Raw genomic sequence first — 15,818 nt, 5'->3', positions numbered from 1 at the left:
TAGGACTGTATGAAATCTGGTGAAGTCTTCATTTCTTTCCTCATGTTTTTGCTTTATGTCTATCTGCCTTTTGTTAGGGCCTTTTTATTTGTAGTCTCTTAATGGCTACGCTGTCATAAAAATATGAACTTATAGTTATACAACTTGATATGTGATTTTTCTTTTGTTTTGGAAGATTTAGTATGCTAGCAAGCAGCGTTGTTTACATTCCCACTGTTCCACAGTTCTCCTGTATAACTTTCATTTACTGAAGTGGTTGGGGTTTCTTAGAAGTTTTTTCCCTGAGTAAGGAGTTCAGGTTTTGCCCATCTCACAGACCCATAAATATTGAAGCAAGTTAGTTGATACATGAAATACTTGCTAATACTTACGTCTCCCCATGAATGACTTTATGCACAAATGTTTTGAGTTCAGGCACCCCTGCACCTTGTGACTGTAATTGTAAATAGATAAATGAAATTTATTTGACAAGAACTGGGCCAAGTTGGGGCATAAACTAAACACTTGGAACTCTATAGTGACTTGTATTTTCTGTTAGTGACTGTTTCTGTAGAAAGACCATGGTTTAAAAAAATAACTGTTTCTCATCCTCGTGCTGTAAAGCACTGTGAACTTTGATTTTAAATCAAGGAAAATTATATTTATTCTATATGGGAGAATGGATCTTATCAGAAATATTACTAAATAACATTTAGTGTCGAAATAATGTTCCCTGACACAGAATAAAAAGGCTGCTTTATATTCTTCAAAGCCAGTTAAATGCTTGTTAAGATAAGGAAATTTGCAGTCTGTAATTAACTAATGCAAACCCCTTTGACATTTCTATAATCTAGACATATTCCAAGTAAGATTCAGTTCAGCTGCGGGCTTAATTCCTGCAATGAACAAATCAGCTGCCACACCTGTACCAAAGTAAAATAATCCTCAAAAACTGCTGAGGACATGAAGTACAGTGAATTTCCCCAGTGGTGCTAACTTGTGAAGGGTCAAATTTAGCAAAGCCCTTGGCACAGACGAAACTTAAATGTTAGCCTCTGTGGCTGAGAAGCCGAATATTTCACCTGAGACTACAGAGCCATCTGGAAGTTTAAATCAGAAGTCAGATGTGTCATACCCAGCTCAGTATGGTCCACTGTTGCGGGACTTCCTCTTTCTTTGTGCCTTTTCATGTATCACTTAGCATATTGCCATTTTCTAATTGGTTTAGAAGGGTTTTTCTTTTAGTAGAAAAAATACCAAATTTTGACCCTAAAAATGCTAGTTTGTTTCTTTAAATGAAGACGTTAATTACATTTTTACAAAATTCCATAAATGAAACAATTTTGGACTTTTTTTGCTTTGTTTTGCACCTTTATCATTAAATACTGTGACTAGAAGCTTCAGTAGAACTTTTTTTTTTTTTGATCAAAGTATTTCCAGGCAACATATATCTGTACACCCAGTTCTGCATGCTGCTTTGGACTGCTCTTGTTAAAATTAGACATGACCAAAATGTACGTTAAAAAAAAATTCCTAATGATTGTTAAAGAAAAAAATGACATTTTTCAATCTAATTTTGCTATACTTTAATCTTGCTTCTTAGTGCATGTAAAAAGTGGCTTGGGACATTATTTTTAGTATTTTTGTTCTTTTCATACCACGGTATTTATGAAAGCCGAATCTTAAAAATGGATTTAAAGAATCAGATACCTTTAAACTTACTGCTGAACAGTTTAATTTGAATTAAAATTTTGCATAAATAAAAGCCAAAAGTCTTGTAAAACTGTAGTAGTGTGCTAAGCTTAAGAATTATCATCATGACTTACGTGTAAAGCTAAGCAGATAGGTACTGGTTTGTGGAGTAAGGCTACCGCTGCTATAGTGTGAAACCTTACATTTTCAGGTTAATGGTATCAAAATTGAAAGGCTGATACACAGTTACTGCAGGATGCTGGAGACTGCAGAAAATCACAGCTGGAGTATATTTTTGTCTAAATTCAAACAAAAAAAGCAAAAGAGGCACTAGTCTCTTTCTAGCATCAGTTATATTTAATCAGATCTGGAATCAGTCATGCTCATTCAAAATTGTTCCCAGAAGCCAGCAGAACAACTCTATAGATTTCTGGAGAGCTATGAATAATACAATATTATTACGGTTGTGATAGGTAATTAGCAATAAAGAACAACTGGGTGCAATTATTTAATACTGTTGCATGCCAAGAAATGACAATGGCTATTTAGGACTTTCTTCAAACCCATATTATTATTTCTTTATTCTTCATATATGTCACTAGCTGTTACTTAAAGACTCTCTGTTCTTTTAAGTGTCACAGCTGAAGTCATCTGTACCTTATGTAGACCTTTGTATAGTGCATCTGAAAACCCGTAGCTAGCGTGTTTGGAGGAGTTGCAGCTAGCCATTGGATCTATTGCTAGTGTTCTTTCAAGTTCATAAGTTCATCTTTCTGTGATTCTTTATTTCCATATCTATATCTATATATAGATATCTGTATCTGTATATGGATGTTCTATACAGAGAGATATAGATACGATGCCTACTGCGAGTTCTAAGGCCTGTCTGTTTCTATTTTCTGCATACCTACAGATAAACAACAAAACGAACGTGGTAACCAGCCCCAAGGAAAATATTCCTACCCCGGCGCTGGTATACCTGGAATCTTCCTTCTCATGCTATCTTGAAGTTTTTGACTGTCTTCTGTTTGTTCTTCCTTCTTTTTTGCTTTTTCATGCATTTACTCTGTTTGCTTTCTAAAAACAGGTTTTGGAAAAACTTTTTGTTTGAATTATGATTTCCTTTATTTTTGTGAGGAAGTCCATTAGAGCGTGTTTATTAATAGAAAGTGTTACATGGAAGCTGGATGCGATAGAGTCACAGCATTTGTAACTGTAGTGGAATTTTTTGCATGCTGTGCCAGAAAGTGAGTAGAATGCGCTTGATGTTGCTCTTAGCTCTTTGCCTGATGACTGTTTCCGTCTTTTTAATGCTAACCTTTTGCACAAAATAAAAAAAACAGACCACCACACTATTATTTTCTCTGCTTTGTCATTATATAAGTATTGATGTCAAGGAGAGCTAACAGGATTATTGCCAGGCAACCATAAAATAGACCTTATTCAGATTTTCATTCCATATTTCCTAAAACTCAGCAGGACTTTGCAAGTCTTCACTGGGATCAAGAGGCATCTAGCGCTAAACATTTTTACTTGTTTTTCTTAGATTTATATCTGCAGGAGACAGTACTCATTAGTAGCTGTGTTAGGAACATATTACTGATCAGAGTACTGTTCATGGATGTTTCTATTGCAGTCTTGCTTTTATTAGTAGCTCCAGTTTCTTAGACATACGTTTATCACAGGGCTCACAAATATAAAGGCCAGTGTGTGAGTACTTAAGTTTGTGAGGCATTGTTTCCATTATGCCTGCATATATAGCTCTGAAAATGTGGAGAATTCACACACATCGGGAGAGATTTTTCTCTTGATCTTTTTTTGTGCTACTGGCACTGAAGCATCCATTGCGAAGTAATTTCTAAGGACCGGTTAACAGGTTTCACGCATGAGTATATGGGAGTCCGTTCCCAGACATAGCCATGTGCAATAGTCCATGCTTTAACATGTATGCTGACTAACTGCCGTTTCAAAGATTATTTAATCTTTTTTTAAGGGAAAAAGGATTTGGGGAAATTACACTTCAAAATGATGCAAAGATCTCTCTCAGCTTCTATTATGCTGCTCTGCCAGGGCAGCAATTGGTAGTAATCTATGTCTTCCAAAACATGGTAGTGTTCAGAGGTAGTTAATCCTTATTGATTCGTCTGTATTTTTATTTGATCACTAAATACTAATACAAGCAAACACACTTAAAGAAAAGAGGTGATTTCTGGCCTTTTTTTCTGGCCTGGCTTGGACAGGTAAACGCGCAAAGCATTTAGTATGCCCTTGTGTGAAAGAGAGCCTCTGCAGGTCTCCAGAGCTTCAAAGCCCTGTATACATCGGTCATGAATAAGGTCTCTGCATGCTGCTGTGTTAGGTGAGATGGTCTTTTTTGCTGTCTTGCTGTTGAGGACATCTGTGTTAGAGACATCCAGTTTCACCTGCTGGCAACAGTTAACATTTGTTTTAGCTCTTGTCAGTGTTCAGCATTTGTGAGCTGGCTCTTCTTGCACTCCCTTGTACTAATGAGAATGTATTTACCAACGGGAACTCTTTTTCTCTTTATTTTGTTCTCGCTCAGGAGCCCCAAACTACAGTAATCCACAACCCTGATGGAAATAAGGTATTCAGAAAGAATCAATGCCATCTTGCTTCTCCATACCCCACATTTCATCCACTATTCCACAGCAAAATAGGGCCATTCCAGGAATTTATCAAGGAAAATCTCATTCCTGCATTTGTTATACCTGGTGTATCTTGAGCCTGTTTTCATCTGTGTTCATCTGCTGCGTGTGTCCTGCTGAGTGCTGAGCTTCAGAAGCTCTTGGGGGACTCGGTAGCAGTTGGGAGAGTTCAGTACCTGTGCAGCCAGGCTCGGGGAACGTGGTGTCTCTCTTGTTTCAGCCAAAAATGCTGCAGTCTAAGTAAAACCAAAGAGCGGTGTTCTCAGAGTGCGGTGAGATTATACTGATGAGTTTTATGTGCAGTTGTCACCTTAGATAAAGATGTCATTTCAGTTTATCCCATTTGCTGTTTCTCAGCATGCTTATACACCATGTTGTGACGTGTCTTTTGCACAGGACTTCAGTTTTCTTCCATAACATCACCGAGCAGTTAAAAAAAAAAAAATTAACATTCCAAGTGACAAAAGAGGTCTTTTCGTTTTTATGCATTTTTCTCATGCTCTTTTCTTTTTCTTGTGTATTGTGATGTTTGCGTTTGGCAGCTGATTCCTAAAACGTGTTTTGTTTTGTTTTTTTCATGCATGGACTTGAAAAGGGCCACGAAATATCATCATATACATATAACACATGTTCCTAGGTTTCCTGGAAAGAGTTCACTCTTCAACAATAATTTCACTGTTTACAGTATTGACTTAAAGAATTGACATTTGATTTATCTAGTCTTAACTACCTGTGGTTATTTCATATGAGAAGGATTGAATCTGAGTGAAAAAATAACGCATGCAGACATTTCTCAAGCATGAAAACGCAGATGGTGTGTATTGTGCTTGTATATCCCATTCCTATATGTACCTTGCATCTGTCAAACATAGAGCTTTTATTTTCATGTTACTACTTATTCAACTCCCAAAGTTTCAACTCGTAGGCAACAAACAGCCTGTGGTTTGGACAGTAGTCTAATCTTTATCACTGAAGTCCACTAAAGACCAGAAAAAACAGACAAAATATTGGCGTGACTACATCTACTTGACTTTATTATATAATCATAGAAATTAAGATACTCAATGTCCCAAAAGGTCACAGCAGACAAGCAAACCACTTAATGCGGAGAGTTACTCCTAAATTTGTCTGAAAGACTGATCATTGTAGTGTGGCAACTGGAGTGGATGCTTCAATATTACAGGCTACGTCTGCCGTGTGAGCTTGTGCATGGTATTTACAACTTGTATTTGTGTGGGAGTTTTGTTTACTTATAAGAGCTTTATCTAATATTTTAAGTGATAGAGCATGATATGTCTGTGTAGAGTGAAACATCTTAACATTAGCCAGTTCAGGAAGAGCATGGTGACTTGTTAAGTTTTGTTCATGTGTGAATTAATTCCTGTAGTTTTATTTATGGATGCACATACGTTTTGGTTTTTTTTAAGGTCTGAGTAATGCATTAACCATTTTCAACATTACTTCGTCTCAGCCTTGTGAGGACACAGTAAATAAAGGGCACTGTCAAATTTACCTTTTAATATTTAATTGTAAAATCCTTTTAAGAGTTAAATACAATACCAGTGCTATCTTCTGTCTCTAAGATAAAAATAGACCAGTTAATCCTTTTTGCTATTGAGCTGTGAATTAAAAAAAAAAAAAAACTATTGATTCTACTTTTCAAGAAAGTATACAGATAAAAAAAACCCCAAGTTTAAAAACTTTAGGCTTTCTACAACTGTGTACCTATTAGATTTGACCGTGCCCAGTTGAATTTGCCCATGATATTTCACATTTCTGGTAATTCATGAAAGGCTGAGTTAGAGCATCCTTGCCCTTTTAACAGTGTGGTGGCTTAAGTACAAACTGTCTGATAGATGAGTCATTCCTTTATATGGCTGATTGTTTGAAGAGTACTACTACAGAGGTAGCTTAGTTTGTCCAAGTCATTATCATATATTTATCAGTTCTGCATGTCCTTCACAAATTTTTTTTTATCACAGAAAAGTATGAAAGTGACAGAATCTGATCCAGTATTCTTAAAATCACTGGGAGATCAGTTTTAATATACATTGCAGCAGAAAAAGTTGTAAATTGTAACGTGCAGAAGTCTGCATATTTAAAAGTTGGAATGGAATGACTGATTTTGCACAATTGGTTGAATCACTAAGCTTAAAATGGCAAGCTCTCCTACTTGGCTGAGGTAATTCATGTAACATTTCAGATAGACTTTGTACAGTTGGATGTTAAAGAAAAAAAGTTTCCTTTACATTCCTGTGAAGTAAAAGCATTAGAGAGCAGGAAATGTAGTTATGTTCCCTACTGTAGAGAATGGCAATGTTTGACATCATTATCAGGTGGAAATGTCTGAACCAGTGTGTGACCATTTGTTTGTGAATTACATCCCACCTTGCTTCAAGGCTTTGCATGGTATCTGTAACTAATTTTCAAAGGCACGCAAAGAAGACTTGGCTTGTTTTATACATTCTGCTTATATTCTCAACAGGAATCAACAGAGAGTTCCAATACAACCATTGAAGATGAGGATGTGAAAGGTATGATTTTAAGCTTGAAACATGTGGAGAAGCAATAATGTGAGTTAAGTGAACGTATTTCTTCGGCCATTACACGGAAACTCCTAATGAACCTTAAGAGAGAACACTGTTTTTCCTTGTTTTAAAGAAATGAGTTTTCTCTTCTATGTTATTTCTGACATGGTTCAGACTTACCTTTGACTTTTCATTTCCCAAAACACCATTTGCCATGATGTTTTGGAATGAAGACTAGAAAGTTACTGCTTATTAACTAAGATACTAGTTCCAGTAATAATAGTAGTAGATTAAAAATGTGTAGGTCAGTGCTTTGTAACTCCTACTTAGTTTATGTACTTTTAGCATGCAATTGTGTTTTGGGTTTGCTTTTCTTTTTGATGTCACCGTTTTATTCTTATTCTGTTCAGATGCCAGTGTTTTTTCATGTTTCTTTTTTGTTCTGTCCGTACACTTATTTTAATCTTCTTTTATTCTTTAAAACTAAAATCATTTTTTTTTAATAAAATTAGTTCTGTAACTTCTCAAATAATTGTTTTTGTTTCCATTTTTGCCCCCCTAAATACTATGCTGTGATGTTACTCATGCTTACATAACATTGTGTTTTAAAACAAAAGGTTTTTAAAAAAAGAGTATTAGGTATGGGTATCTCTTGTTCACATGAAAGTCTGGTTTGCAGTCTTAAAGTGTTGTATGTACAGGTGAAACACAAGCCAGAGATAATTGTAAAGATAAAATGTGGACAATGGAAAAGAAAAAAAAATTTGTGGTGAATCATTGTAATATGGGGTTTGCTTTATGCTGGGAGTAGTGTAATACGTAAATCACTGTTAACAGTGTGTACTAGCAAAGTTGTGCCCTAAAATAAAAGACTTGAATCTGCTAAAGAGCTTCATTGGCCTCTGAAGAGCATGGGAGAGTTTTAGAACTTAGAAGAGATTCAAACATAAAGTAGTTAGAATTGTATCAAAAATATCTAATGCTTAGTTTCTGGCTGGTAGAACAGGTGCTATACATATTTGATAAAAATATCGGTACTGCCAGGGTAACGAATTGATAGTGTAAGCATGAAAGCACAGCCTGCTGGTAGCGGCTGTCCAGGGATCATGTTGAAAATGCAGAGTTTGTATTATGCTGCATATGAGATTCACTGGGCATTTGCATCATGGCAGCGTAGCTCAGGCTTGCACAGGAGAGCAGAGCGAGCCTGTGTCAGAGCCCAGCATCTTGTTTCTGCTGCTCTTGGAAAGGCTGAGGAGCTCAGCTGGTGCATAGGCTAATATCTGCCGTCAGCTGTGCTGCTACAATTTTCTTCACTTTTGCATAGTTGGTGTTGCCTCAGTGGAGAGAAGATTTTCTAAGCACTGTTAGTAGCAATACAGCTGTAATTGTGACTTACGTTACTGTATGAGCTGCAGTTAGCACTAATTAAATCAATGATGTTGGCGCTTTGCTCTCAAAGTTTCAGAGGATCATTTCACCTCCACTTGAACATAGTCTTGGGTGCATTGACAGCCAGTACCTGCTCACTTTAAATAACAACCTAGTTGAGAGGGCTTTGAGTTAACACAAAGTAATGGCTTGAAGAACAATTACAGGTACCTGCTGCTGATGCAGAGGAAAATACAAAGTAATTTACCTTTATTCATAACACTTTGTATTTCTTCCTGCAAGCCATTATGTGTAGTTTAGCAACTAACCTCATTAAATGAATAATTTAATTTTAGGGCCTCTACGTGATGATACAACATGATGTTGTAACAGCAGGATTTTTATAAAATACTATCGGAAGCTTAGAGCACAGAATTCTATCTCAGGAATGCAGTTACAAGAAGAACAGTGAAAATGTTTTGCCTGATTCTTATATAAGATTCTACAGTATCACAGTTAAGAGCAGATTGGATGGCCACAACGTACTTTATTCCCAAAACAGAAAAGAGGATCTTGCAGTAACCACAGGTCTGAGAGACAAGATGCTGGTTGTGTCCTTCTCTTTGCTGTAGCTTAGTGGCAGATGCAAAATGTTTAGCAGATGAAGTTTTCTGTTATTTTAGGTTCCTGACTCGTTGCTACATAACAGTGATACAAAGGGCGTAAAGTAGATAAGCCTGTAAGACGAGCTTACGCTGTACTCCAGAGTGTTGTATTGTGTATTTTCTGGAGACTGCAGAAGGAGGAGCTGGAAGGTGTCAGCTGCGCTTGTAGAAGAGGAGGCAGAGTAGTGTTGTGTTGCTCATTACCGGCTTTGGTGGGAAGGTGGGGTGCTTTCTCTCCACCAAGAATGACAGTTTGAGCTGCTAACGTCTGGGATGATCACAATAACCTCATACATTGATGAAGCTGTTTCAGCAACAGGTCAATGGCCTAACACACGGTGGTACCACTGCCATGTTCACCAGGTGCACATTTTATTGCAGTGTACAGGGATTTTATTTTCTGCTTATTTAAAAAATACAATCTCCCTGTTGTTAATTGCTTGCAAGCTTGCTTGTTTTTCACTTTTCAGTATTCCTCTCACACTTCCAGTCTCTCCACCAAAGGCTACTTTTCAGCTTGTTTTATTATAAATTTAACGGTACCTCTACAGTCTAATTTCTAGAATGATTCAGTGAATAGACAGTCCTGCAACCCTGACAGCTCTTACAAGCTCAAGCTTCATGCTTTAGCAGGGCACTTAAGAAAGATATTTTCCCACTACGCCAGACTTGACTTCTGGATGTAGATTCTCTAGGACAACAGTGAGAAAGCTATTGTCTTGTCAGGAACGGCTGCTGGCTGCAGCTGGAGTTAAGATACTATAGGGATGAATGGGTTTCAGAGGTAACAGAATTCTCTCAGTTTACTGACTGTCTGGGAGAAGTAATGGGTGACTGACTGGGTCCTTATGCGTATGCTCAAGATGATGCTTGTCACCAAATTTTAGATCTAAAAGGAATGTTCCCACTTTAGGTGATAAAAGACCTTAAAAATCTTTTTGCTTTTCTTCACAGCATGGAGTATAACATAGGAAGAGGCTCTGTCCTTCCCATGAAGGAGAAGGGAAATGGGGATGCTACTCTGTAACTGAAAAGTAGTATTAACATATGTTTTATAGTATTGCAGTATGACCCACACCTCGAAGAGAATGACTCTTTTTTGCAAAGGCGTGCAATCTGTGCATTTTTTTCCTCCTCTTGTTATTCTGACACCATGCATAGATTGCACAAACAGGTGTAAGGTTCCTTCCTTTGTAGAAACTACCAGCCCACACATATTTAAAACAGTCAACACTGCATCAAGTGGTTTCCTTATTTCTTTTATCGATTTGACTCTTTAAAAGTTGTGTTAAAGTTGCATGGCTCATGTGAGTCTGGTTGAGATATAATACCTCCTTCTATGATCAGGTGACCCACCTAGTGAATGAGGGAAAGGTTGTGGCACCTAGTGGATGAGGGAGAGGTTGTGGATGTTGTCTACCTGGACTTTAGTAAAGCCTTTGATACTGTCTCCCACAGCATCCTCCTGGAGAAACTAGCTGCTCATGGCTTAGACAGGTGTACTCTTCACTGAGTAAAAAACTGGCTGGATGGTCAAGTCTAGAGGGTTGTGGTAAACAGAGTAAAATCCAGCTAGCAGCCGGTCATGAGTAGTGTACTCCAGGGCTTGGTTTTGGGTCCCGTCTTGTTTAACATCTTTATCAATGATCTGGATGTGGGGATGGAGTGCTCCCTCAGTAAGTTTGCAGACGACACCGAGTTGAGCGAGAGTGTCGATCTGCTTGAGGGTAGGAAGGCTCTGCAGAGGGATCTGGGCAGGCTAGGTTGATGGTCTGAGGCCAACTGTATGAGGTTCAACAAGGCCAAGTGCCAGGTCCTGCACTTGGGTCACAACAACCCTGTGAAATACTACAGGCTTGGGGAAGAGTGGCTGGAAAGCTGCCCAGTGGAAAAGGACCTGGGGGTGCTGGTCAGTAGCTGGCTGAACATGAGCCAGCAGTGTGGCCAGCAGGAGTAGAGAGGTGATCATGCCCCTGTACTCAGCACTGGTGAGGCTGCCCCTCGAATACTGTGTTCAGTTTTGGGCCCCTCGCTACAAGAAAGACATTGAGTTGCTGGAGCGTGTCCAGAGAAGGACAGCGAGGCTGGTGAGTGGTCTGGAGAACAAGTCTTATGAGGAGCAGCTGAGGGAACTGGGGTTGTTTAGTCTGGAGAAGAAGAGGCTGAGGGGAAACCTTTTCGCTCTCTACAACTCCCTGAAAGGAGGTTGTAGTGAGGCAGGAGTTCATCTCTTCCAAGTAACTAGCGACAGGACGAGAGGAAATGGCCTCAAGTTGCATCAGGGGAAGTTTAGATTGGATATTAGGAAAAATTTCTTTACTGAAAGAGCAGTCAGGCATTGGAACAGGCTGCCCAGGGGAGTGGTTGAGTCACCATCCCTGGAGATGTTCAAAAAACATGTAGATATGGCATATTGAGACACGGTTTGGTAAGCAAGGTGGTGATGAGTTGACGGTTGGACTTGATGATCTTAGAGGTCTTTTCCAACCTCAGTGATTCTATGATCTCCAGCACAGCCATGGGTTTGTGTGCCCTGTTGGACTGTGTGCACATATGCATATCTCTACAAAGCATTACAAATCTGAAGATTCATTAAGAAAGGCAGCAATTAAAAAAAGATAGTCTTGAATCACCTGTTGCAAATGTGTCTTTAAGAACAGATTCTTACCTCGTACCTAATGCATACAGTATTCTCCACTCATGTCAGGATCTCGCCCTATTTTTACTTCCGAAGGCAGGTATTTTACTTGAAGACAGTAAAGTCAGGCTTTTCATTTATTTATTGAAAATCTTGGTGTCTGTAACTTTGTCTTGTTTATGTATGCATTAACATTTTTTAGAACATTTGGAACATACTGCTTTTATTAGAAACAGTGCTTGGCAAACAATAGTGAGCTTTAATAATTCAAGGAATAAGCTAATTCTAGAATTTGAGTCTGAAATTACTTGAAGCTGTAGTTCAAGTTCTTTGCCAGCATAAATTTCTGACATTAACCATTGATCGTGGGCTTATCTGCATGACAGTGATCCTTCCTAAATGTAAGGACAGGAGTAGACAGAAAGAACGTACTGAAAACTGGACCATAGGCAATGCCGCCTGCTGGGGCAGCTTGTGGGATTTCTCCTTCTTGTAGTGATGGGACTGCAACTCTTTTGCTATATACTTTGATATGGGATTAATATGTTTTTTACAGTAATGCTCTAGGATACCGTTGTTATTTTTTCCAGCAATGCACACAGACTTTTATAAAGCTGAGTTGTTAAATTTGTCATGGCTGGGAAATCTAGATTTCTTGTGGTAATTTTTGCCCTGGAAAGGAATTAGTGAAAGCACTAGTAAGAATGATGATTCCTTCCCAATGGGAAAAAATTGCTGAGCTGTAGGGCACTTAGAGTAGGTAAATTTTGGCTAATCTTTGCCACTCAATACAGCTGTAAGGTACATCACTTCAAAACATGAACCTTTCAGGAGGCATGTACTTTCATATATTTGCTAATTTACTTATTTTGTACCTGTTGTTTTCATTTTATTTAACAATAGAAAGAAACCGATGTAAAGTAATCCACTTGGAACATACTTTCCTGAAGAAAAACCTTAAAATTTCTAACAACATTTTTTTAAAAGCTCTTTCAAAACCCTGTATGTCTCAGTACTGGATAGAGGGATAAATCTGCGCTGGCATCTGAACAGAGTCATTTACAGCTACGACCTTTACAGCTGTACTTTGGCACCCACACTGCCTCCCAAAAGTACAGCATTAGCATTGTTTGTGTGCTCACAGATTTTATAAGTTCTTGTTGCTTGTAATTTAAATCACCATTTTTTTTCTTTTGGCCTTCTCTTTTTCTTCCATCACATCTACTTGACCCTCATACAGCTCTCAGAAAGGAGGGTGACATGGAGAGGTTATGTTCCACCCACCACTCCTCCTCTTCCATTGCTTCCTCATCTCGCTGGTCACCACCCTTGCCGTGCCCCAGCGGCCACTCCTGCTGCCAGTGCCTGCTGAGGATTCTGATCACACTCTACCTCTTCATCTTTGTTTGTTCATATGTTGTGTTTCTTTCCATCAATTCAGCGGGCAAGTCCATGAAAAATGCAAACTCAGAGAGTCATTCGCTTGAGTCTGAGCTCTCCCACTCCACTCCTTCCTCTCTACTGTGTAAGTTGAGAGACTCATCTGTTCAGATGATCTCTTTTGACTCTCCTTCTCTTCCCTCTCCACCGTCTGACAGCAGCACAAAAAAGGTCAATACTGTGATTTGTCTGATCTAGGAGTGACCTTTTCTTAGGGTTCAAAAAAGTACAGAATAATTTTTTTAGATATTTAGTTCTTGGCCAGGTTTTATTGTAAAAATATTATCATCAGCTGTAACAGCAGTATAAATAGGTATATATTTCAGAAAGTTGTGTCTTGCAGAGGTAACCTTCACTGTAGTTCTCAACTTACAGATTTCTCTCTCACCTCTGGCTTGGATCCTGGATAGGGTCTCCAGATGAATTACCTATTACGTTTATGTGTGTCATCATTTCTTTCTTTAGCATCACCATTGATAAACCAACGTTAAAGCTGCTGTGACATCTGTTAGCTTGCAGCAGTTGATTCATGACAACTGAAAAGTTTCATGCTTTGCTTAGGAGAAGATCTGTGATGATTAGTGACCAATTAGCTGTAAAGGAAATCTTCAGGGTGAGGAGACTATGTTTGAGCAGTTTGAATATGAGAGGAGAAGGGCATTATGTTAGTAGCTTGTATACTGGTAGAACATAAAAGGCCTGGGTAGATGCATTGCTTGTTTATAAATTAACTTAGAAATTCTTCAGAGTGGAGGAACTTTGTGAGTTGAAACAGGGAATGACTTGAAGGAATATAGGCTCTGCTTGCCAGATTCCAGTCCTGCATCCTGTGTGTGTTAGGGTAGTTGCACTGGTACTAAGAATGGGCATTTGCACTGGTAAAGGTGAGATCCAGATGGGCCCTTGGAAGTGCAGGCTGGGTGTAGTTGGGCTGAACTTTATTTTCAAATTGGAGTGGAATTTTCAGTAGGTGCAGTTAATGCAGGTGAGAGAGGAATCAGTCCCTGAGATGGTGGGCTGTCTCCAGTCACGAGTGTTGACAGGTAATGTTGAAAGAGTAGCTTCAGCCTGAGGAAGGAGCAGTATAATATATATATTGATATATAGATGACTATATATCATACTAGAACTACAAATACTGACAGCGCAGACTGCACAGAACCTTAAAGAGGAGAGGAATTAACAGGAAAGACAGGGACCTGTATAACAGACAAAGCTAACACATCAGTAACACATGCTATAAAGGTTTTATTCTGTTCAAAGTACATATCCCCAGAAAACACATTATGTACCCAGTGTTGGCAGATTCGTGTGCTAGCAGCCTCACATTTCCTGCTTCATTGGGTCCTTAATAGTGCTGAGACCACTGTTAATGTTTAAACGTAGATGTTCATTACTAGTTTTGTTACCAAATTTAGGAACAGAGGCACCTCAGGTAATACCACTATCCTTGAAAAAAGTAGATTATCTTTAGTTTCCCTGAAAGAGTGTGGTGGAGAAATCGCGTAGTGTGTATATATAGTAACCTTTTAAGAAAGTGAATTATCTTGTATTTATTCATTCTGTGACTTCAGAAACAAGCACACTTCTTTGCCACTTCCACAGAATAAACTTCTCAAAAATCCTGTAAAAAGGTGCAGGTAGAATTCAGTTTAAGGAATGCAACAACTATCAAACTAAAAAACAGTCTGCTACAAGACAGGATAAGTATTAGGTGAAACTATTCTCGTAAAGCTACTTGGTGGAGACACAATGGTACTGCTACTTCTGGTAGTTAGCATGCCAACTCAATTTTGTTTTAATGATTTACAAATTAGATACTTAGAATTCACCAAAACACTAGCTGGCAAAACAGCAGAAGTTAACCCAGTGTGTGAATATGCACCAGACTTGCTTGTATTTTTTTTTCTGATGTTTCAGAATAACTTCATCCTAATAATGGGAGTACTTAAGTAACTACATTTAGTGAGCAGAGAAACTGTAAAGTCCACATAACCGCACCTATCCTCAACTTAGTTTTAAAAATGTGTGATTCTGGTGTAATATGATTTTAGAAATGGACATGATATGCTGTGTTTTCTGTAGCTGTACATTTGATAGGGACCAGCAGTCCCATGGCCTGAGAAAATTCAAACTACCAGAAGTCATTATCGTCTACCAAGAATAGGATTAATTCAAGTACAAGTAAAAAGAAGCGCTGAGAGAAGACATTGGGAGCATGTAGGCTATTAGGGTAAAAACTGCTGGTATGGCTAACGGAAAATGTGTTTGTGCTGACATTGTTTTGAAGTGGAGTTTTGTTGGCATAGCTGTAACGATCTGTTTCAGAATAGTGATACAGATTACAGAGGTCTCTGCAGTACTACTATTGGAGGCTATTGGAGTTGTGCATATGTGGCAGACTTACATTGTTGTGCACAAGTGGCAGACTTACATTGACCAGAAAGAAGATAACTGCTACAAACAGCTATAGTAAGGAGTAATTTTCACCAGCAGCGAGCAATATTAAAAAATCAGTGAAAGTTAATACTGGTGAGACTTTTTTTGTAAACTACGTGGGAGTTACTGGGCTTACCAGAGACAATGATACAGGCTGAAGTGATTATGTTTTTTAAATTACATCACAGGAGAATTCAAGTCAGTGATTTTGAAGAGCAAATTTGAGAATTTAGAAGAAAAAAATCATACAGTAAACTCAGACTGCAGTTTAGGATGGGAGGTGGCAGTCAAAGGCACATGCAGTTTCTTTACGTCGAAAGTGTCTGGGAAATGAGAAGAGCTCCAAAGATGAGCTAGATGAGTACCCGTACCTGACAGCTATTTCCTGACAGCACAGTGG

At 38.5% G+C, this 15,818-nt stretch overlaps 1 protein-coding gene across 12 annotated transcripts in view; it reads left to right on the top strand.

Moving 5' to 3' along the window:
- The window catches only part of CAMK2D (calcium/calmodulin dependent protein kinase II delta), a 170,175-nt gene that overhangs the window by 136,298 nt on the left and 18,059 nt on the right, over positions 1 to 15,818 (top strand). For 8 of the 12 annotated variants that reach the window (XR_012763991.1, XM_075420876.1, XM_075420879.1 and 5 more), the window contains 3 exons: positions 2,585 to 2,644; positions 4,235 to 4,276; positions 6,823 to 6,871. Coding sequence is in view for 11 of the 12 variants with exons in the window: in XM_075420876.1 (XP_075276991.1) it covers positions 2,585 to 2,644; positions 4,235 to 4,276; positions 6,823 to 6,871 (151 nt within the window). In the remaining variant the exon portion in view is untranslated. The remainder of the gene's footprint in view (positions 1 to 2,584; positions 2,645 to 4,234; positions 4,277 to 6,822; positions 6,872 to 15,818) is intronic. The other 4 variants (XM_075420886.1, XM_075420884.1, XM_075420885.1 and 1 more) reach the window with 1 other exon arrangement.

Source organism: Opisthocomus hoazin, chromosome 5 (assembly GCF_030867145.1).
Source record: "Opisthocomus hoazin isolate bOpiHoa1 chromosome 5, bOpiHoa1.hap1, whole genome shotgun sequence".
In the NCBI taxonomy this organism is placed as follows: domain Eukaryota; kingdom Metazoa; phylum Chordata; class Aves; order Opisthocomiformes; family Opisthocomidae; genus Opisthocomus; species Opisthocomus hoazin.
Note: the sequence above shows the minus strand (reverse complement) of the source record. Positions and strands in the feature narration are given on the sequence as shown.